General features: G+C 42.5%; 1 protein-coding gene across 4 annotated transcripts in view; it reads right to left on the reverse strand.

Moving 5' to 3' along the window:
* Nucleotides 1-22,270, reverse strand: part of SLC16A12 (solute carrier family 16 member 12) — a 33,870-nt gene extending 11,600 nt beyond the window's left edge. For 2 of the 4 annotated variants that reach the window (XM_069019639.1, XM_069019638.1), the window contains exons 1-3: nucleotides 17,721-21,334; nucleotides 16,633-16,750; nucleotides 898-1,106 (exon numbers count right to left, since the gene is read on the reverse strand). In XM_069019639.1, coding sequence (XP_068875740.1) covers nucleotides 898-1,013 — 116 coding nt within the window. In that variant the 5' untranslated portion in view covers nucleotides 1,014-1,106; nucleotides 16,633-16,750; nucleotides 17,721-21,334. Of the gene's footprint in view, nucleotides 1-897; nucleotides 1,107-16,632; nucleotides 16,751-17,720; nucleotides 21,335-22,200 lie in introns of those variants that run through there. The other 2 variants (XM_069019636.1, XM_069019637.1) reach the window with 2 other exon arrangements.
* Between the last annotated feature and the right edge of the window lie 484 nt (nucleotides 22,271-22,754).

The following is a 22,754-nucleotide window of genomic DNA, read 5'->3' on the forward strand; positions in this document are numbered from 1 at the left end:
TTTCGATGCCCTTCTATGCTGTTGACTCCAAGACCCTAGATCCCTAAAGACTTCAGATCCCTAAACCGGCAGCTTTATTTTAAAAGACATAAGAACTGTAGGTAGGAAACACTGTATCTACATTATACTGACTGTCCAACAAGATACTCATTCAGTTTTCCTCACTTACCCAGGTGCTTATCTCTCTGCTTAATATAGCTAAAATGTCCATGTTCACACACACCAGGCTCCTCTGACTCCAGTCGACATCAAAGTCACTGTAAAAGCAATCTCATCCCAGACTGCATTATGTTTATGCCAAGGAAGCAGTCTATTCCTGTTCTATTTTCGAGAAAATATTTTCTGCATATTTCAGATACCAGAAGGGTATAGAGAGGGGTCTCTTCTCTAGGGCTTGGATCTTCTCAGGCAGGACAGTACCTGAAATGCTTGCAGTAGGAGAAGGGAGTATTTACCTGCTTTTCACATTGACTCAGGGGTCAAGGTAATTTGCTGAGACTGGCAAAAATGAGCATGGCTGTGGGGTCAGAGGGACACAGTGAACCCAAAGAGACCCTGCATGATTCCTCCCTCCCCAGCCAAACCACCACAGCCTGAAATAGCACTACCTGCCCCAGGCCTTGATTCTGTAAGAAATCAAGGAGTGGGTGCTGAAAGCTACAGCAGCTGTCAGAGGAGTGAAGACCAAAGCCAGAGGGCTCATAATCCCTCGGTCCTCCCTGCAGCCTTAGGGGTTTCAGGAAGCCTTGAAAAATGTAGCAGGAAAGACTCTGTACCTAGCCAGAATAACCCTGTCAGCTGCAGGACATCAGGGAGATCCCAAACCCTCTTCCTAAGGGGAAAAAATAAAAGGTGATGCCACAAACAGGTCAGCAAGACAAGCAGCAGTGCCTTTACCTGGTGACAGCCCTGGTGCAGATAGTGACAAGGAAGCAACCAGCGACGATCATCCATCCCCAGCCTCCGTCGGGAGGGCCCGTGCGCCGGGCCCGCCGGGATGAGGCCATGGCCATCCCTCCCTGCTCCTCGCCTCAGTGGCAGCAGCTGGCTCTGGCCCTCATGCCAAGCACGGGCTGGGGCTGCTGGGCACATGGGTCACCGGCCATCTGGGGAGAGAAGGCAGGCAGAGCAGGAGTCAGGACACATTGCACAGGCTGTAACCTCAATGGCTGTGCAGGCTGGGCAGGACATCCTGCCTCAGCTCTACGGCACAAAAGTGAGTGTTTGCTTTCACATGCAGTTTATGAAAACTTGTTGGAAACCAGAGGGCCATCAGAATTTGACCCAGTGTCTGGTATCATGCTTTTCATGATAATTTGGGTAGCTTGCCCAGCACTAGCATCCTAGCACACAATGCCCTCTTCCTCGTTATGTGTCACTACATACATGTACAAGTCACACACTTTACTGCTGCCAGTCACTCATTTACCCCAGCAGGCTTCCCCACTCATGCCAGTCCCTGGCCTGAACTGTATTTTTGATTGCAATCTCTACTCAAACTAGCTATTCTTCCTTATACAAAATTTAGCACAAAAGTTTTGTTTGAGAGAATACAGCTTTCACCTTTGTACAAGAGGGGAATATTCACAGCACAGCCAGAGAAGATCTGATGGTAAAATGACCTCCTTGTTCCCACAAGATAAACCACAGATGAAATCTGTAATCAGCAGGACACAGCAACTTAATTTTCTGAGCATGGACAGTTCACAGAAGGTTGGAGCTAGCCTGTCCCCCTCTCCTAACCACATAAGTCAAAACTGTGCCTGCATCCAGGCCATAAAATGGTCTCTAAATGCACACTGGGTGCTGCAGGACACTGCAGGAGACCAAATGACACCCACTGGACCCTAGGTGAGTAACTGAGTCGTGCTTTGCTAATGGGACCAGCAGCCCTTAGTCCTTCCTGCATCAGTGACTGAATGGCAGGGCTCGATTGAGGGACCTGAGATGCCCCAATTTACTCAGTGCAGGAACAGGCAGTGCTGGCTGTCAGTGCTGGATTTCAGACCATGTGTCTGCCATCACCAGCAAGCCCTTAGCCTCTGGATAGATCGAACATTTATAAGGCATAAGCAAAATATTTGGGATGTCTTTCAGTTTTGCTTGAAGAGAAAGCTCAAATACTTCTATCTCACCTAACTACAACAGATGCTAAGTATGCAACATTCCCACTGACAAGAACCACAGGCTTCCCAGGAAGTGTTACCTGTTACAGCAGGTCAGAGGGCTACAGAGCCACCTAAAATGGCTATTCAAGAGAGCAGATACATGGCTAACAATGAGCATCCTCAGTCCTTGAAGCTGATCAGACAGATGATGCTCAAGGCTTGACCATGACCCAAAACAGCAAGGCACCCCAAAACCAGCCCTAAACTCCACTACAGCTGAACCTTTGAGAAATGTTCATCTGTGGCCACCTTGAGATACCCAGAGTTGCACCTCAAAACCAAAACCAGAGTTATTTTAAGAAAACATACACACACTGCCAAACTTAAAGGTGAGCAAAATAGGAGAAAACATGTATGACAAATGAAAACCACATGTTGAAAGCTTAGATGAATAAAAGCTAGTCCTACCATGACCTGTGAGCAGACCATATTTGTCATGTGTAGATTCCATCCAGGCTACAGACAGTTTTGCAGGGTTTATGTTACGGTTCAAGAAAGTGGACATGAGCTAATGACTGATTCTTTATTTTTAACTGATAGGGTCAATCGTAGCTTCAATTGAAGCTTTCTGTATAGCTTCAATCAACAACTGCCTTACGAAATATGTGCAAACATTGGATGAACAAGTTATCTGATGGCTAAGGCAGCAGTTACATGATTCTTCATGTTGGATCAGTGAATGACCAGATCATCAAGTGGTGTGATTTACTCAAACCATCACCACACCCCTGTCTACTTAGATGGAAAACAAAGCTCAACTCACTTTTGTGTCTACGTGTAACCTAGTCACAAAAAACCTGCTAGATAATCTAGCATTAAGCCAGAGTGTCACAAATAGATTATATCCTGATTTGTCAGTAAAATCTACTGTCAACTTATCCTGCCAAATTCACTTGAACAAGCAGAGCCAGTACCAGTGTTTTTTACCATGTGGCCACCACATTTTGCATCTAACACTGAGGGCCTCAGGGTGGATTTATGGCAGTATTGCAAGTTTAATAAATTATGTTCAAATGCCTGGATGATTGAATAGCCCACAAGAACCCATGAATTAACAGGGCATTCATAAAGTTCAACTTATTTAGCTTAAGAGTTTCCTGGCAATCACAGGTAATATAGCTAGGTGGAGTTTGCATAAGCACGTGATCCATCACAGAGGGATCCTGAGCAATTCAGACATACCACTTCAGCATTTCTGCAGAATCTTCGCAAGAAGAGGCTTCTTATTTTGGATCTGAGCAGTATCTTTCATTGCCCCTTCTACAGGATTTTTTTTCAAGTTATGATTATTTAGGGCGGAGGAGGAACTTCCAGGAATGCCAGAAGGGATAACAGTAACTCTTCAATAAGCAGAAATATACACAAAAATGTTCAGAGGAGTCAACAATCTCCCCATACAGAGCCCTAACTAATTTTAATGCACAAACAGCAGTAGCTGGGTGGCATGGCCTCAGCCTAGATCTCTGGCCCAACTTCCCAGGAAAGCTTCAGATCAGGGTTGAGACCCTAGTTTGCATTTTTAGCTGTACATTAACGTACTTGGGAAGAATCTGATGACATATCAGGCTAAGTAAACATAGATTAGCTATTTGGTTACATGGTTACTTGCTGTTATTTTCCCAGAGCCCTGCCAGCAAACATTTAATGAGGTTACAAGCAACTGAAAACAACCATATTATAAGAAATGCCTGGCCAACAGAAAAGGTCACCCAGCCTCCCTATGGCAGATTAGTGCAATCCTCATCTCCTTGACTCCCCACTCGCTTCAAGGAGTGCTGTGACTTTCACAGCCACTGAACAAATAAGCAAGTTAAATAATTACCTTTCTTGTTGCTGCACGTCTAAAAGCACTTATTATGTCAATCTGAAAATTTCATTCTGAGGCTAAGAAACTTCATTTGCTTACACCCTGGTGCTGTTTTCTAATTATCTGTATGGTGGATAGTACGGCTTATGGATTCTGCAAATGAATTTGAACAGCAAGAAAGCACACTTTATCTGAGCAATCATGTCCTCCCCCTTCCCAAACCTCAGCTTGCTCTCATGTTGCATCTTTTTCTTAACCATTCTGGTATAGGATAAGACTCTTTTTGCATATCTGCTCCACTGTCAGGCCTGGCAGCATCGTCTGTTATTATAACACATCTCAGGTGTACATAAAAGCTCCTCCTACTTGAGACATCTCAAGAAAAGCAGGGTTAAAGGACAATCTCATGAAACAGTCTATACTTTGCAACCTTTGCTAGGTAATTTTCACTCAAGCACTAAGCCGATGTGCTTTAGCTGTGAGTTTAAAGATGCAAGTGGGATGAAGATGGTACAAATTGGTCATCCCTTAGAAAGCTTTAGTTACTCAAAGTGCTCTGGCAGCTCACTAAGCAGTGATGCTGTTGCCCCAGGTTAAAACATTAGGTTTAATTTGGCAGGACAAATAACCTATCAGTTACTTCAGCAGCTGTTTTTGAGAACCCTGGAAAGAAAACAAGTGCTCCTGAGAGCATTTCCCTTACTCATTGGCTCAGCGAGCAGAAAGGAGCGGGTGAGGTTACTAAAAAGGCACTGCTATAACCTTGCACCTCATCACAAGGTCTCTTTAGCCAGGAAAAGGAGCACAAAAATCCACAGCAGCTTAGCAACCAGCCAGCACAGTGACAGGAGCCACTGACCTTTCAAACAGCTCACAGCCAGCAAAGTGCTCGCTGCTCCCTCTGCCCGCCTCTCCTGCCACCCTGAAGGCTTCCTTCTTAAAGAAATCGGTTCAATAATGATATCACAGCAGTGTGAAATGCAAAGAATTTGTATAGCAAAGGACAGAGGAACAGCAGGTACAGTCATGCTGGCCTGCCCAGGGACCAGAGGTGGGGGTTTTCCTGCCTTGTTCAGCTGCTCCATTTGCAGTGTTGATGTACCTGGGCATCATCTCAAGAAACGCCACCTCCAGTGCCAGACAGTTTGGGTGCTTTTTGAAAATGCTCCATTTGCAGAGGGATATGGCTTCAGCCAGAGGAACAGGCATAAAGTGAGCTTTGTATCACAGCTGCCCCAGGCAGGAGCACACAGATTCCAGACCATACTGGGGGGTCCCACTCCACTACTTTCTTATTCTTCACCCTATCCTGACTACACAAAATCAAAATGGCTGTGTGTGTTTAGACACCTTTGCAATTTCTTTCAGAACTGCATGGAAGGATTCTGTGCAGTTTATCCCAAAGGAGCTGGTCCAAATATGTATTACCAGCATAAATAGGCACAGAATCCAATGCTTACTTTTACCTGTTCCATAATATGGAGATGCACATGTCAGAAGAATAAGAGAGAGACTTACCCAGAATTTCTTTCTGGACTAGTGTGAGATACATACAGGTAGATAAACTGTATGTGCCATTTGCTGCCTTTACCATGAAGATGGGGTGGGCAAGGCCTGAGGAACTTGTGACAGTCTCTGTGCCCAGAATGCCAGGACACTCTTCCAGAGCAGGTTCATTCACACCATTGAATTTAAACTGTTCTTTTCTGGTGAACAACAACACACACAGCTTCCAAAGTCACTGTAAGAACATTCGTGCAGATGAATTTTATAAAGAACAAGTATAAAGCAGTTTAAGCATAGCTGGAGAAGATTCATTAATGCGTGAAAGGTAACAGAATTGCATATATTTACTGCATTTAACCCATGCATCTAGCTCAAGGTTAGTTTTAATATCTTCTTGTATTTATGCTATTCACATAGCTCCAGGAAAGATCTTTTGTCTTTCTTGTTCTTAAAATTGCACCAAATGTTATTTCTAGGCACTTGCTACATTCATGTTGACCTCTTGTTTTAGAACTCTCTTGTTTTCTCTTCCCTTTGACTGCTGCATCTTTAATGAAATGAAAAATAAACAAACTAAAGAACTATGAATAAAAGAAAAAACAAAAAGGGCACGGTATGAGTATCAAAGCAGAAGAAGGAAAAAGCTAACAAAAAGATGTTTGTTCTGAGCGAGAGTGGAGCATAAGATTAAATATTTTACAGGTTTTGAAAGAGTTCATTTTTTTTGTGCATCTTGAAGGATCAAGGATGACCACCACTGACCAGAGTCCTCTCAGAAGTGTGCTAGCCCCCTTAACTTATAGAATACAGAACATTTAAATGGAACATGGTGTTTTGTATGAGCCCAGAAGATGCAGACAGGTGCAAACCTTCTATCAACTGTTCTAGTTAGGAGAAGAGGAGGTTTTGTATTTTTTTTCCTGTTAGGAAGAAAACAGGACACTTTTTCATCCTCTTTTGCTTTCCCATATTCCCACACTAGCAATTGCATACCATGGTAGGCACTACAGCCAGCATTCTGGCAGGCAGCTAAATCCTAAATTGTTCTTAAATACATGGAAAATAAAAACGTCAATTCTGTACAGCTCTTGGGATGTAAACACTATTTCTAATCCAATCTATTTTCCTCCAGTCAACAGCTGTCCCATTCTGCACCCTGAGTTAGCTATTTAACTCAGAAAGAACAGCTTGTTTTGATTTCAGCAGTCTATTTATCAAGAATTATATGATTATGACTTTGACTTGTTTAAAAACAACCCAAGAGGTCCTTTGAAACCCTCTGTCCCTAAATAAAAATAACTCCATTGAGCACCTTAAGGCTGTCACTCTATATTGTCAGCTTTTTTTTCTGTTTAAATATGTGTCTGTCCAGTAGCTAGATAAAACCAAAGTTTATGTTTTTCTGAAAAGAATGGCAGATGAATCCACAGAAATTTTCCTTGTGCAAGCAAGTAATCTCACGGATTATGCCCATCTCTACATACAGGGTACACATTCAGCTTCTCAGACCTCCATAAATTCATTATCTCTCCAGAACTGTTACAAATGGTTAAAAAAAGAACTGCTTACCTGAAAGTTCATTTAGGGAATTTTACCAGAATCAAAGCAAACAAACAAACATATAAAAAAAAAATCCCAAAACAAAACCAGAATCCAACCTGTCTTTTAATTGCTGCCATAGCACTGAGCCAAGAAGCACATTAAAACAGATTGTAATAAGTGCTTCATGCTTTTTACTGTTTTATCCATATATTCCTGAATAAATCTGGATGTTTTATTTTGAAAACGTGTAACCACTTTTATACTTTTAAGGAGGGATTTCCCTATGATACCAAATAAGAGCAACATTAATAATCTATTTGTATTGCAGTAGTACTTTGGGGCTTCTGACCAGGGAGCAGTGTCACAGGGCTGGGCATCATACAAACATCTGATAAAACTTGCCCTTCATCCAAAATGTATCCAGATAGAGAAGATGAACTGTGTAACAGCCCAGCTTAATAATTCCTATCACTATGCTGAACAGCAAATGCTCTTTGTTTGCTTCAGTTTATGCATAGGAGGGAGGTGGTCGCTGGAGACAGATTGAACAGGAAAAGCAGTCTGGAAAGCAAAGGAATGCTAAGCAGCTGGTAGAGAATGGAGGTGCCAGAGAGGGGCATAGGTGAGTGGGGTGACACAAAACAAGGGCAAGAGTTTAGAAGACTCCCTTTTTACCCAAAAGTAAAAACACTCAGAGCTGAAACATGAAAAAGATGGCAAAATAAAGGATTGTAGAGCAGCATGATGTTCATCAGCTGCTCCCATACCAAGCAATCACTGGGATAGGAAGGACCATACTTGCCTCCCACAGAAATCACTTTGCCATGCTGGCTCCTTAATTTGTCAAAGTTGCCAGAAATTTTGAAACCAAATGGTGCAGCTTGAGCCCCAGCAGAAGTAGTTACTCTCTGCTGGGTCAGCAATGAGAAATGTAATGTGAACATCCCTTGTCTCTTAAAACCATTGTGTGGGGCTTACAGAAAACCAACAGCCTGACAGAAAGGGTCTACAGGAAAAGGTTAAGTGAATGATAATGGAAACCTCTTGACCCTTTTATGTAGTTTCTGGCTAGGTTAGCCCTTAAATAACACTGTGTAACTACAGAGAGTAAAACACATGAAGGAATATTTTTGTAGGAAAACATCTTTGCAGAGAAAAGCTTGACTTTAAACCCACCTGAAAATGTGCATTTTTGATTGACACTCTTAAGGGTTTTTAAATAGGCACAGTACTCACCATTTCATTTTTCACTGTGATGGAAAGAACAGAGAGCCAGACAATTTTCCTTGAGTACATGGCTGTTCCCAAAATCTGAGCTGAGACTGTCAGTGAGCACACCCTTAGCAAGGCTATGGTCACACACGTTCCACCTTATGATGTCAACATACAGATGTGTCAGAAATTTCTGATGTTTGCTGTTTTTCTAATATCTCTCCATTTTTCAATATTGCTACATTTCCTAACGTAGAAACAGGTGGTGGGTAGGCAGTGGTTTTTGGAAGGGTTTTTATTTCCTTATAATTACATTATATATCTCTTAATTTTGAGTTTTATAATATATCATTAATGATGATTAAACATTTCTTCAAACACTTCTCATTTACTGTTAAGCTTAAATATGTGATAGTAAAATAATTTTTCTGAGTCATTCCTATCTGAGGATCTGTGCACTTCTCTGGATCAGGCACTTATTAGTGTCCTCTTATATCCTTGAAGAAATGCTAGCATCTGACCATGATTGCTTGGAAATTCTGAAAAAGCTTTTTAATCAAAATGATCTTCAACTGACACTTTCCCCACATCTGGTATATTATTTTTTCCATCTTCAGGACAACCTTGTTGTGAGAAAGAATATCACTGCAAAGCTGCTATGGAACACGTGAGAATAACACATTGTTTTTCAGACAATTACATAGTCAGTCTGTGGAAATCACTACTCTCCCCTTTCTTCACTGATTTTGCACCCCTACTTTGGTGATAAGGATCCAAAAAATCACCTCTCTTAGGTTAGCTGGAGGTGACCTGCTGAATCATATAACAAGCAAATGCTGTTCTGATCCCTCCAGAGACAATTTGGATGCTCTCAGGAGTGCTCAGGCACAACAGTGCAGCTGTGCCTGGGTGAAGCTGACATGGCTGACAACCATGGAGACACATCTCCCTGAACATACCTGCAAGTGCCAAAGGCCACCCAAAACCTGCAGTTGCTTCCAGTTCTGTCTCTCTCTGATGAGAAATGAGTGCTGATGAACATCAGGTCCAGGAAACATCCTCAGTGGGGAGTCCCAGCCTGGGGAAGCACTGACAGCCCTTCTGAAGTGTCCTGGGAGAGGTGCCACCAGTGCCCAGGCTCCTGCTTGGCAGAGGAGATCCAAGAAAATAGGAGGAAAGCCCAGGGGACACTGGTATGCCCTCACCCAGAAGTCTCAGTGATACACTCACAGAACTTGTACCTGCACTTGGAGCTGTTTCACAGTTATAACATTTCAGCCTTTCTGTTCATGGAAAACCTTGTTCAAGCCATGTAAAACTAATTTGGTTTTTAATGTCCTTGATGTGTCTGGCTGGGTTTTAGTAAGATGCACTTAAACAAAGACATGTTTTCCCCATGTTCTTGAAGAGTTCAGAGCCCAAGTGGCACTGTTTGGTTTTTTAACAATTCACACAGAAAAATACTTTTCACAGTTGATTTTCAAGATGTGAATCTCACACAAGTGCTTCTAAAGGGAAAGGAGATGACTGTTTTAGAAAACAAATTCTGTACCTACAGAACAAGCTATGCAGAAGATTGCCTCTATTTATCTGATGGTTTATGGCTGCTGTTAGCATCAATTCATCATCTTCTTCAATGTGCAATATTTGCAAAAGCTAATCAGGCATGGAAAGGCAAGGCAGGTTATTTCCTTTTGCTCACACAAGCTTATGTTCTGAAACAAAGCTATTATGACACTTGATGCCATGGCTGCTCTTCTAATGGACAATATGCACCATATGATTGCACCATGACTATTATTTCTCTTGGGAGGTTTTCAGCTGAGACCTTGAACTCTGTAAAAAAGTCAGATAGCCTTACTATCATGTCAGAGCCACAAATTATTCTCCCTAAAATAACGTTAGTATATAATTTTTGTATATACAATGGTGCATTAACATAATCCCCAGCAGGACTGGTAGAAAATTCTCTAAGTACTGGACGAACAACTGTTTAAGACAAAAAACCAGGATGTCTGTCATTTCCTGAAACAGACTTCCAAGAGCAACTACTGATGAGTGTGGCTTTACAAGGTTAGGTATTTCTGAGAAGTCATTGTACAAATCACATTTAGTTTATTAAAAAAGCATAATATATTATAATAGATCCATAGGTACACTCCCATGAACACATCTCTGCACAAGTAGGCTCATATGTGTGTCATTGCACATAGCCTTCAGAAAGCAGCAAAAGGGAAGCTACTAAATTGGGAAGGAAACATGAAATATTGAAATGAATGACAAGGAAACAGATGGAAGTCAAGATGAAAAACTCTTAGCATGCCATACAAAACAAATCTCCAACCAGGAAGAATGCATTAGGCAGCATGCATGTAGTGAAAATATGCATCTACTCACAAGAAACTGTTTTGGTGAAATCACATGCTGAAAGTTAACAGACAACCGAAGTGTCTTGGGCAGATCAGCACATTCTTCATGCTCAGTCTTCCATTCAGCCTCACCAAGCCATCCATGTTTCAACTAGATCCTTGTTTAATATAATATTTTAGCTTTTAGGAAAGGTTTAAAGCTCTGAGAAAAGTGCCCCAGGTTTCCTTTGCTGAGTGAATACTGGTGCAGCTGCTTGATTACATCATTTTCAGAAATGATCAGCAGGAACTTTCCATGATACTTAAGGGTGTACTCCTGCTAGTTAGCACTGCAGCCCAGAAATACTGTTTCTCAGTTTTATGTTAAAGAACATTTCTCTTCATAGAATGTTTTTGTTTTGGTAAGTGAAACACAGAAAAAAAAAATCTCCCTGTTATACCTTAAGTATGTTTCACCTTTGCTCTCCAGATTTCTATTTTAACTTCTTTAAAAGTTAATCTCCATTTTCGTTTTCTCTGATGTTCCCATAAATAGCCTCCGTTTGTATCCTCTCAGCTCCATAGACACTGTCAGCAAGAAGAATGTTACAGAAAGTGTTCAGACATGCCTGTGATGGAGATGTAATTGGAAAGAATATTTGAAAAAATATCTGACCATAAGAAGCACAGGATTATCTTAAGTCATAAAAAGAATGAGACCAAGGGCTTTGCACCAAAGGACCCAAGGGTCCTTTGGCAGGAAAACAAACCTGTAAGTAGTGAGGGCAGAAATTTTACAGATGAGGTTTGAGTTACTCTAGCAGAAAATGAGACAGTATGCAGAAAAACAGGAAACCACTTTCCCCAGATTGTATCACATTTGTCTTTTCTCTTCAACATCTACACTGTAAAGCCAGATAGCTATAAAAGAAGGAGGAAAAAGAGCCCATCTGGAGGAGCAAGACCTTAGGGAGTCATCTTGTTAAATGTTAGACAGCAGTGACAAGAGAGCCCATAAAAGGTGAAATTGTAAAGTACTTGAAAAGGGAAAAAAGAAAGAGGCTGATGCTATCTAAGAAAAATAACCTAGAAATTTATGTAAGAACTGGTTATAAAAACATGGACAAAAATGCTCTGTTTCTTCTTCCTATTAAACACAGTCCTAATTACAGCAGCTGAATATCTACAGCCCCAGAACCAGCACAGCCTGCCAAATCTCCCATAAAACACCCAAAGGCTCCTATGGGCAAACTCTCAAATTGAAACACTTCAGAATCAAACTATGCAGGCTCTGCTTTTTCATCTGATCCTAATGGCCAACTTGCTGGCCATTTATCACAGCATCTTGAACCACTGAATTGGAAAGTTTATAAAAACAAAAGCCTTGGCTAAGAAATTCAAGAACAGATTGTAGAACTTAGTATGGGCTTTCAAGCTGGTACCATGGTCCAGGAGGTACTCCATAGGAGTTATAAGAAAGTTTTTTAAAAAAAAAACCACGTAGTCCCTGCTTTTCACTCTCAGCTTTGTTATTGACATTACTGGTCAAGGAGCCATGGTGAAGAAATGCATTTGCTCCCTGGTTTGACTGGACAGTCATACAAGTATCCTTTGGTCAAAGTCTCACCCCATGTCAACTTGGGAATGAAAACAAGATTTAAAAGGACAACTCAACAGTTATCCTCTTATCCTGTTATTCCAGCCAACCTTGTAATTGTTTCTCAACTAGATCTTGTTATCAAAAATCCTTTTAGTGGGATCAGTTTCACTTTAAACAGCTTATTACACGGATGACTAAAGGAGCAAAAATAACTCAAGAATTAACAGAAAAAATTATTCCTATATTGATACACTGAGGATGATATTCCTTAAAATCTTCTCACGTGAAATTAAGTTTTTTCTGTAAAAATGAACAGGTCCTAGTGATTTTTTCAAGAACATCTTCTATTTACAATGGAAATTCACCCCCTATAGGAGATAAACTATAACTATCAAGATAGTATTATTTAAATTTCATCTTCTGAATTACCTGGAAGAGTAACTTTGAGCATTCCAAAGAATTGTTACAGGCAGCTATTGTTGACACCATATATATTCATTGACACCATAATAACAAAAGGATAATCTTGATCTCAAGCTAAAACTGATAAACAAAAACTAAGGTCAAATTAAATTAATATCTGTTTCTCAACAATGACATCTCTCACAGAGTTAAGTTGCCATTTCCAATTAAGTATTACTGATGTATCTTGGTACCCTGAAAAACACTGGAAAGGTGTTGGCATCAATGCCTGCCTATGAACCTACCTAAACAAGGTCTCTTGCATACTCCAAATCCTTCATCGTTAGATAATTTTTCTCCTTGAGTGGGTATTTCACATAAGGGCAGATTGCATTTAATACATTTTAAATTGCTACAAAGTTCTAAATTCACCTGAAGCAAAAATAGAATCACAGCAAACTTTTAATGAGTCCACAAGTGTCATCAGATTTCCTTTTCCTCCTCCACCACCACCCTAAAACACACTCCGCTTGTTTCACACGCTGTCCTGTCTGTCACCACACTCACATCCTCTGGGTTTTTTCCCTACACAAATTTTATTTTGTGCATTGGTGCCAACCACATAGACCTATCCTGTTAGGAGGCATTGACACACTGACAACAGCATTTACCTGCTTGCTATATTCTCTAGAATAAAACTAAGGGGTTTTTTATTCTCTAGGAGTTGCTTTGTGTACTGAGTTTTCACAGCTGTCTCCCAAGATTTAGTTTCTCATTTGAGTAAAAGTAAAAATTGCTTACTAAAGAAGTACTCTGCAGAATACCTCTGCTTATATGCCCAAGATGCCCATGCAACACCCTCTCATCTGAAATACTTTGTTATCTCAACCTTTCTGGCAAAACCAACAAAGCTTGCAAACTGACAAGTGTCATCTTACCACCAGCCACGTGTGGGCTGTTTTTATGGAGTTTGCACCATAAGCCAAAGGCAGAATTACATCATATGGGTTGCAACCCCTCAGAGATTACTCTCCACTCCATTAACTTCACTAAAAATAGACCATCTGTGTGGCATAATTCTATTTATTCTTTCCAACTTGCTACTCCATCAGGCTAAATTAAATGGGCACTGATAGAAAGAACTCTGACCACAAACAAGAGACGAAACACTGGCTTCATGCAGAGCAGAGGATGGTGGACCAGGCGGGGAATGAGCCACAGTTCATCCTAAATTTCCCATTGTCACTTGCACTGCTTTGCTCTACTGCCCTGCCTACTCTGCATCTGCATCCCTAAGTTAACCAGAAAGGGAACTGCTCAAAGCTTTGGATCTGTGCTGTGTCCCACTGAGCTAAATAGGGTACAGAAATAACAGTGTTTGCCTCTACAGGAAGCTGGGTCTGGCTGGGATTCTCAGGGATGTCTCTGCTAACAAAGCATTTTTGCCCTGCCAATTTGCATCACAGCCACAGGCCAACCTGCAAAACCGAAAATGAAATTTGACCAATTAAATTTTTCTCCAACTGTATCCTGTTTTGACTGCTTAGTTTTTCACATATTTAGGGTGGAAGCCAGGTCCTTCAATACATAAAGACACAAACTGCATATGTTTGCTGAGAGTTTGAGGGTCCTCTGTGATTAGCCGTGACGCCACATTCAGCACATTTTTCATCCAATACTAATTTCTCTGCTGTCATCAAATTGTATTTTATGGCAGCTGCATTTCCCAAATTAAATATTTGGGCCACTTTCAATGCAAAATACCAGATGCACAGAGAAATAGTCTGAACTGCTTTAGATGAGGAAATAGAAAATGTTAATTCTATATTTAACACAGAAAACAGCTTTCATACAAAAAACTGCAGCTGCTGTTGGAGCACAGTGTTGATACTGATCAAGTGGAGAAACTACCTGGTCTTTGTATAAACTCAGTCCTTTCAAGAGGGAAAGCATTTCTCCTCTCAGCTGGCTTTTCTTGCTCAGCTGATTTCCATTCCAATGTTCTCTCTGTCCACAGGAGAACTTTTTTCAGTCTTTTAAAAATGCACTTTGGCTTGCTGCTGGTGGTATCACTCTATAGCTGCCCCAGGACCATTCAGACTAAAGCAAGAAAGAGAAATTATTACGGAAGTTTAGAAAGAGAGAAGGGAGTCAACAGAGGCAGAGGGCACTTTACGAAGAAGCTTCCCAAATTGTTTTGAGTCAAAACAAATAGTGTTGGCTTGTTAGATGAAGCAGGTCAGATAGTGTGTCTTTCAAGCTTTTATGGAAGAAAATGTAATTTAAGAGGGTGTTTGCATGAAGGCAGGGTTGCCAAGAGATACAGTCAACAGGGAGAGAACTCTCCAGGAACATGTGGCGGCAACGACATGAACGTGGTCAGAATGCATAGGCAGTGGTTTGTTATCCAAACTGACAGGACTGCATCTGGAAGGCTGCAATGTTTAAAAACAAACAAGCAAACAAACAAACAAAAAGCAAACTAAAAGAAATGTTTGTTTCTTTAAAAAAATGAGAAGTTGCTGCCTATGAGACGTGTAACAACATCAACATATTCAAATGGCAAATAGCACATCAAATCAATTCTTCAAGGTCTGACTCAGATCAGTTAGCCCATATGATAAAAGGGAAACCTTTATTCCCATCAAGTTCAGTGCACCAACTCACTTTAAAACCAGCTGTGAATATTTATTGAATGCTGACACCGAGGCCCACCTGTATAGGCAAGGCTGAGTGTGGCACCCCTAGCTCAGGAAATTTCAGGCTCAATAGCTGAGAGACTGGATTCAGCATTTCAGTGACAGAAAGATGAAGCTGGCACATGCCTTGAATGTGGAACCATTTGGGGTTTGATTCGTCTTATTTCAGCTCTCCCTTTCCGTGTTTTTTTAATGACTTTTATGGGAAATAATGGTGATGAGCTTCAAGGGCTGATAACCGGGGCCTCTGGAGAGGAATAAACACAAAGTCAAGAAATTACCAATCCAAATACTCTGATACTTTTAGGAATGCATAGGAGTAACACAAACATGGAATCCATACTCCACTGCAGTATGATCTGAAGACGACAGAGTAGAGGAGCTGGGACAGTGGCCACAGAGAAGCAGCACAGCCCTGCATTGCCACCTTCTCAGCTGTGCACCCACCAACAGGTTGCCTGAACAAGCTCCAAACATTCCTCTGCTGAAGGAGCTTGATATTGTCAAACATGACAACTTGATGAGATAAGGCCTAAAACAGACAGGAGAAGGTATTTGACTATGTCTACAGACTAAATTAAGGGCTTTTGTGAGGTCTTCAAGAAGCTCTCAAAGCCAACCTAGTTTAAGATATGTTTACTATGAACACCCTAAGACGTGACTTATTAAGTACTGAAACAGCCTCCAAAACATTATGGCCAGCAGGAAAACCATTTGAATCAGGAGAGATGTTAATTAGGAAACTCAACAGCATAACAGACTCCAAGAAACCCCTAGAGAGGCAGGAGAAAGATCCCACTTTCCACATTTGCATTTCACATCTGGGAAATATGTATCATTACATCAACATTGGGAGAAATCCAGAAATAGCAGGAAGGAAAAAAACTTTGAATTTAAAAAAAAAGGTGAAAGACAGGAAATTGTTTACATCTTGAACAAAGGGAGAGAAAAATGTCAGCATTGTCCTGCTGAGGATGAGGAGCTGAATTCCCAACTCCAAAAATACTTTCAAGTCCTAGTCAGAAAGGGGGATGCAGGAATTTGGTGGTTGCTAGCCTAAAACATCTTCTCTGCTTTGGTACTCAAAACCTGCCTCTAGGACCTTCTGCAATAGCTGGGAAACAGCTTTCATTTTTTAAACATCCAAAGAAAATATTTCCTTCTTCTATTTTTTTTTCTAATCAGGAGCTTTGCTTCTGACGTTGCAATCAAGAACTGAAATTTCTTTCACCCTATTTTCATCTGCACTCTCACCTAATGCGTCAAAAGGATTTGAGAAAAGCTTTCAAACATTAGGTACACTGTTACCCCAGAAGAAATGGAAAATAAATGGTATGTAGGCAATTACTCTGGCAAACTGCGACAGTTGAGGAATCCCTGAAGTTTGGTCACATCTCTTGGCAAGATATAGCAATAATTCTGATGGTATCCCAGTCACCCACAGATTGCACAAGGAACTTGGAGAGCTGGAAAGAAAAGGGTGGCAAATCAGTTCTCCATAATTTACCTGCCAGTAGGTTAAAAGAACAAAAATGTACATTATAAATAAATATCCACATACAGTCTAGGGCTTCCCATGATCAATATTTCTGGACACTTATGACAACCCTCTGCTAGCAACTAATGTATTTACCATTCAAAAAGCATTTAAGGACAGTGTTCCCCAGAAACTGAATAGATTCTAGTGACAATGAGAACAGTCAAAGAAAACAATTTTTAATAGTAAAAGGAGCCCAGATTATTTCCCATGTCTTGTTTTTACATTAATTTTTCATCCTATCCACTTAAGTAGCACTACCCAAATTGCCAGCTGATGTAAAACATAAGCCTGATTCCTCATGCATGTAAGTGTGGGTGTACATCCCCTACACAGGCCAGACATACAACACATATTAAATAAATACAGTTGCTTCATTTTTCTCTGTTATTTATATAATGCTGTGAGACAGCATTCACACCAAAGCCCAGAAAATCATCTTACAATAAAACACCAAAAAAAGAAAAAGAAACCAACAGTTTTTCAGTGAAAACTGGTAATGTTGTCTAAAAGTAAATACTAAAGATTCTTCATTTACTGCCTTCTCACTTCATTATCTCATCAAACAGAACAAGCAAAAACTAATAAATATGACACAGAAATGAAATAAGAACAAAAAATGCTGTTCCTTTTTTTTTTAAGTCAAGTAAAAGCAGCAAGAATATCCTGGTTTGTGGATAACTTGTAGTTCTCCAACACTGAACTGCAGCTGAGAAATGACTATTCAGTAGCATTTGTATTGTATGCAAAGTAACCGATAGAGTTTTACTAATGAAGACTAAACTCATCCTAACTCACTAACAAAATACATTGCTGCATGCCCTCAAGCCAGTTCTACAATTCCCAGCTGCTGCAGGCTCTGGGGAAGAAATCTGTCACAAATTGCTGGCTAATCTTACCACTGAATAGCTCATCTTGCTGCTGAGGAGATGATCTGCTGCCTCAGGGGCTTGCACAGCTTAAAATGCTGCGGAGACAAAAGTGATGGATTTTGATCTTTCAGTGTAAGGAAAGATAAGTGCCTCCTGGCTACACCTGAATTCTGTGGGCTCCTCTGTCCTGCCATGGCATCTGTGACCATGCCAGACAGGTGTCACCTGAGCAGCACCCACCCTCTGGTACTGAAAAATGCTTCTTCCAAAAACAGGAGGATGAGGGACCTGAACACCGAAGATTTCATACTTAGAAAATCACAGCTTTCCCTGCATGTAGTTATACCCAGCATCCTACAAGCTGAGGAGGAACAGGGAGCCAATCCAGGAAAAGAGAGTCTTCACCTGGGTATGTATGTTCACCCAGAGCAGCCAACTCAGTGCACAGCCCCATTGGCAACAGCTCTTCCACTCCACTGCAAGTGCAGAACACTTCCAGAGAGGAAAACAAAACCATCAGTTCAATAAGCTCAGTAGGAAGCACCTTCATTTCCAGTGAAGAAAAGCAGAGTCATTAGTTCAGACAGCTACAGCTTTGGTTTTTAAAAATGACACCTTTCCAAATTTCTCCATCCCACAGGCTGGGAGCCCACTTCCTGCAGGCAAGCTGTAGCTTGCAGTTTTACTACTCACAGTCACATCAATGTGTGCCAATTAACACACACAACAATATAGCTCATAAAATATGTATTTTGCTCTCATAAGGCTGCTGCAAAGAAAACCCTTTCCTCTTAGGAAAAAAATGGATAAAATTAAAATTTTAATTTTTTTTTTTAATCTGCTTTTTAAAATCTACATGAGACTCTACAAAGATAATCCAAACTGCAGATGTAGTGACCCACCACAGGACAATAAAGGTAAGATACTTTTCTTCAATCCCGTGAAGTTTCTTGTTTTAGTTTTGAAGGAAGAAGTGATTTTTTCTCTGTTGAATAAAGAGAGCAGTAGCACATAATTTCACCTTCAAGTTCTGTGAACAAGAATGAGTACCATCATTCTCTAAATATGCACTTGTGCTGAATGGACAATGTGCTCTGAGTGTTTTTTTACTAGTTACAATAGGATCATGATAGAGAAACAAAGTGTCTAAAGTGAGAATGAGAACAAGTCCTAAAATAACGCACAAAAGCATCGATGCTTTCCAGACTAAAATAAACTGTAGCAGATTATGAAAAGTTTACATTGAACTGTCTTCTTAGTCTCACCATACCAATTAAAACAGTGCTACTTGTCTAATTGCTTCTGTCATTCATAATTTAACAGCAGGTCTACCCCACTTTCAAAAGTATATTTAAAATTTTATGTACATGTAAAACAGAGTCAAGTGCGTGCATGTCACAGTTATGCTCTCTAGGATTAGAGGCACCCTCTTAGGGGTGGTTTAATCTTCCTGTTTAGAATTTTAGCATTCACCTATCCAGCTAAATATAATCTGATTAATAAAACTCAAATTCTTATGATGCCTAGGTCTATTTTCCAGAAAAATGGTCTTTTAAAATGCTCATACTCCAAGAGAGAATAGTGTAGGGAATGTATCCTGAAGTTGTACACATAGTTATACATCACGAAAGTAAAATCATTAGGTGCAAACTCAGAGTTACAACAGAAACAGACCATCATATCTTTGTGTATACAGCTAACTAACTGCACGTGCACACAACTGCAGTAAGAGATCTGAGCATTCAGCTACATTTTTCAGGCAACTGCCATAACCACATGTCATCCCCCTCTGACCACAGTTTGATAAGCAATTACTTCTTTCAGCAGCAGTGATGCCGGCAGAAACAGCCCTTACCTCCTACTCCCTGCCACTCCCTCCTTTCAGGCCACCTTCTCAGCCCCGACACAGCAACCCCACAGTCAGACAGATCAGAGTTAAAAGTAATCAATAAAAAAGAAGAAAAGGCGCTTTTGAACCCACTGCAGTTCCCCGATGCAGTTCCCCATGAGCCCCACAAATGGCTGTGCTAGTCCAGCTCAGAGGGTGGCAGGGGGCTGCTTACGCAAGCACAGCTCACTCAGGAAACACATGCCAAATCTCTCCCTCAGGAAGCAATTGTGTTTGCACCAAAACATCTGAAAAATCTTCCCCCTCTGTGCCCAGTCTGTTGGACCTTGGCCTGGGAATATGGATCCGGAAGGGATCCCTGGGGGTGTCCTGGTCCCCTTCCTCACAGCTGCAGACAAGAGCCAACTCAGCAGATCCAATCAGTCAGTGCTGTAGCAATGCAGCTGTCAGGTAAACGGTGCACAGCTTGAAGCTGAAGTGAATGTGCAAGCTGGGGCGAAAAGAAAGTTCCTGAGGTTTCCCCTGTTTACATATCAGCTGAATCAATTCTGATAAAGCTTTGTAAAATTAAATTACACACTGTGCCTTAGTGTTTTTCATCATCACTTTCCAGCTTCAGGTTAAAGCAATAGTTAATGATTGAATTTTAAAGGCATTAATGTAGAAACCCCTTAGGGAAGCCCAGAGAAACCTTCTGTTAAAATATAGCTTCTGTTACACTGCTGCAAAAGATGGAAAAGTAAACATTAAATATAATGCAACTGTAAAAATATAAAACAAGAACACATTATGAGCTATGCAGCACTAAAAAAAAATACAAAAAGACAGTAACAGCTGATGATTTGAGGTGAGCAATAACACAGCCCTAACTGAGGCATAATAGAATCACTCTGAGGAAACTGCAATTCTGTTTCACTTCATTAAGTTTCATGTTATCCTCCAATTTCCCAGCACGAACGGAAACGTTTCCTCATTGCCACTGTAGGAGCAGACCTACAACAACAGACTCAGCTGTCCCAACCAGCTTGTTAACTTAATGAAATCAATTCAGTCAGAATGCTATCACACAAATCTAAATTCATCCCAAATACCAACTTAACAGCTTACCTGTCGAGATATTAAACAGAACAGGTCGATAAATGAGTGGCAAATTATCAGAAAGTTCAAAATAAGGAAAATAGTCACTGTATCTTCTGGCTTTTTTTTTTTTTTTTTTTTTTTCATTGAATAGATTCCCTGAATTTAGTCAGCCTGTGAGCACACAATTTCCTACAAGACACGTGCCACTTGGCCCAAGTCTATCACTGCACACCTGGTTGTCCTACAAGGGACTAAGAATTCTCCTGGAAATCAATTGCATTAATATCCCAGAAGAAATATCAAGCCTGTTTAGGATAAGGATTGCTGTGATCAGCTACTCCCACCGTTAACTATCCCTGTGGAAGGCCACAGGCCAGCTCTCCAGCCCAGCTGAGCAGCCTGTGCCTCGGGTTTTGGAGCTTTTGGGGAGCTGCTCACACACACTCACACACACACACAGACACACACACACTCTCAAACAAAGGCACACTCACACACAGACACACACACACAGAGGCACTCACACACAGACACACAGACACGCACAGAGGCACACTCACACACAGACACACAGACGTGCGCACACACACAGAGGCATACACACACAGACACACAGAGGCACACTCACACACACACTCACATACACAGAGGCACACAGACACACTCACACACGCAGACACACAGACTCTCACACACACAGAGGCACACTCACACACACCCCCGTGCACGGGCATCCCGGTGACAGCCGCGGGTCCGCACACACGGGGACGACGGCAAGGTGCAGCACTGCCTCTCACACCTGCTTCTGAACCGGTACATTTGTTCTGCTTATGCAACAGGAATAAAAGATACCTGAGTTTCCTCATACCATCTAGCAACTTGAACCGCTGTTTATCCTTAAGCGCTGTTTACCTGACTAACATCTTACCAGACCAACAACTTATACCTACGTACGCACGTATATACAGTTCCTTCATTAAACAGTGGCGTTTACATTCATTTTTATTGATTTTTCAATGTTTCCGCAGTTTTACCACGAGCCAGGCAGGGCAGGAAAGCGACCCGGCTGCAGCCTCACCGCCGGGGAGCCGCGCTGCCCGCCCCGCTCCGCGCCCCGGTCCTGCCACCCCTCTGTCCCTGCTCGCTGCTCCCGGGCCCCGCAGCCGCGCACGCCCTACCTGCGGGCAGCAGCCCCTACCTGCGGGCAGCAGCCCCTACCTGCAGGCTGCAGCCCCCACCTACGGGCAGCAGCCCCCACCTACGGGCAGCAGCCCCCACCTACGAGCAGCAGCCCCTACCTGCAGGCTGCAGCCCCCACCTACGGGCAGCAGCCCCCACCTGCGGGCAGCAGCCCCCACCTACGGGCAGCAGCCCCCACCTACGGGCAGCAGCCCCCACCTGCAGACTGCAGCCCCCACCTACGGGCAGCAGCCCCCACCTGCGGGCAGCAGCCCCTACCTGCGGGCAGCAGCCCCCACCTACGAGCAGCAGCCCCTACCTGCAGGCTGCAGCCCCCACCTACGGGCAGCAGCCCCTACCTGCAGGCTGCAGCCCCCACCTACGGGCAGCAGTCCCTACCTGCGGGCTGCGGCTCGGCAGGAGCCCCGCGGCCGCCGGTGCGCGCTGCCCCGCGGGGGCGGTGGCTCCGCGGGCCCGGGGCGGGGGCCGGGCGCGCCCGCCCCGCCAGCGCGGCCCCCGGCACAGGAGGCAGGGAAGCGGCTCGGTTTGGCTCAGCCCCCTCCCTGCCGGAGTTTGCTCGGCCACCCCGGTCGCCCACCTGGCCGACTGGTTGCCGCTCCCCGCAGCGGGGCCCGGTGGGCTCGGCCGAGCGCTGCCCCTCGCCCCGCTCCGTCAAGCTGTCATCGGAGGCAGCCGGAGTCTCTCCTTCGTGGTACCTTCAGCAACACGAAAAAGTGCGTCTCAGCAGTGCCACGGGAGCTTTCATCGCATTAAGAGGGATTTTTTTCTTCCCATGGAGGCAAAGTCAGTACTGGGATTTGTGGATCAGTGCTCTCAGGCATTTCATAAGATATTTTTAAACGGTTCCAAAGTCAGACAACACTCAAGAGTGGAAATAACACCAGAACTTGTGCGTAAGGGTGGCCCTCTGTCACATACACCAGCCCTTCCTC

Source organism: Aphelocoma coerulescens, chromosome 6, assembly GCF_041296385.1.
Source record: "Aphelocoma coerulescens isolate FSJ_1873_10779 chromosome 6, UR_Acoe_1.0, whole genome shotgun sequence".
NCBI classification, from domain to species: Eukaryota; Metazoa; Chordata; class Aves; order Passeriformes; family Corvidae; genus Aphelocoma; species Aphelocoma coerulescens.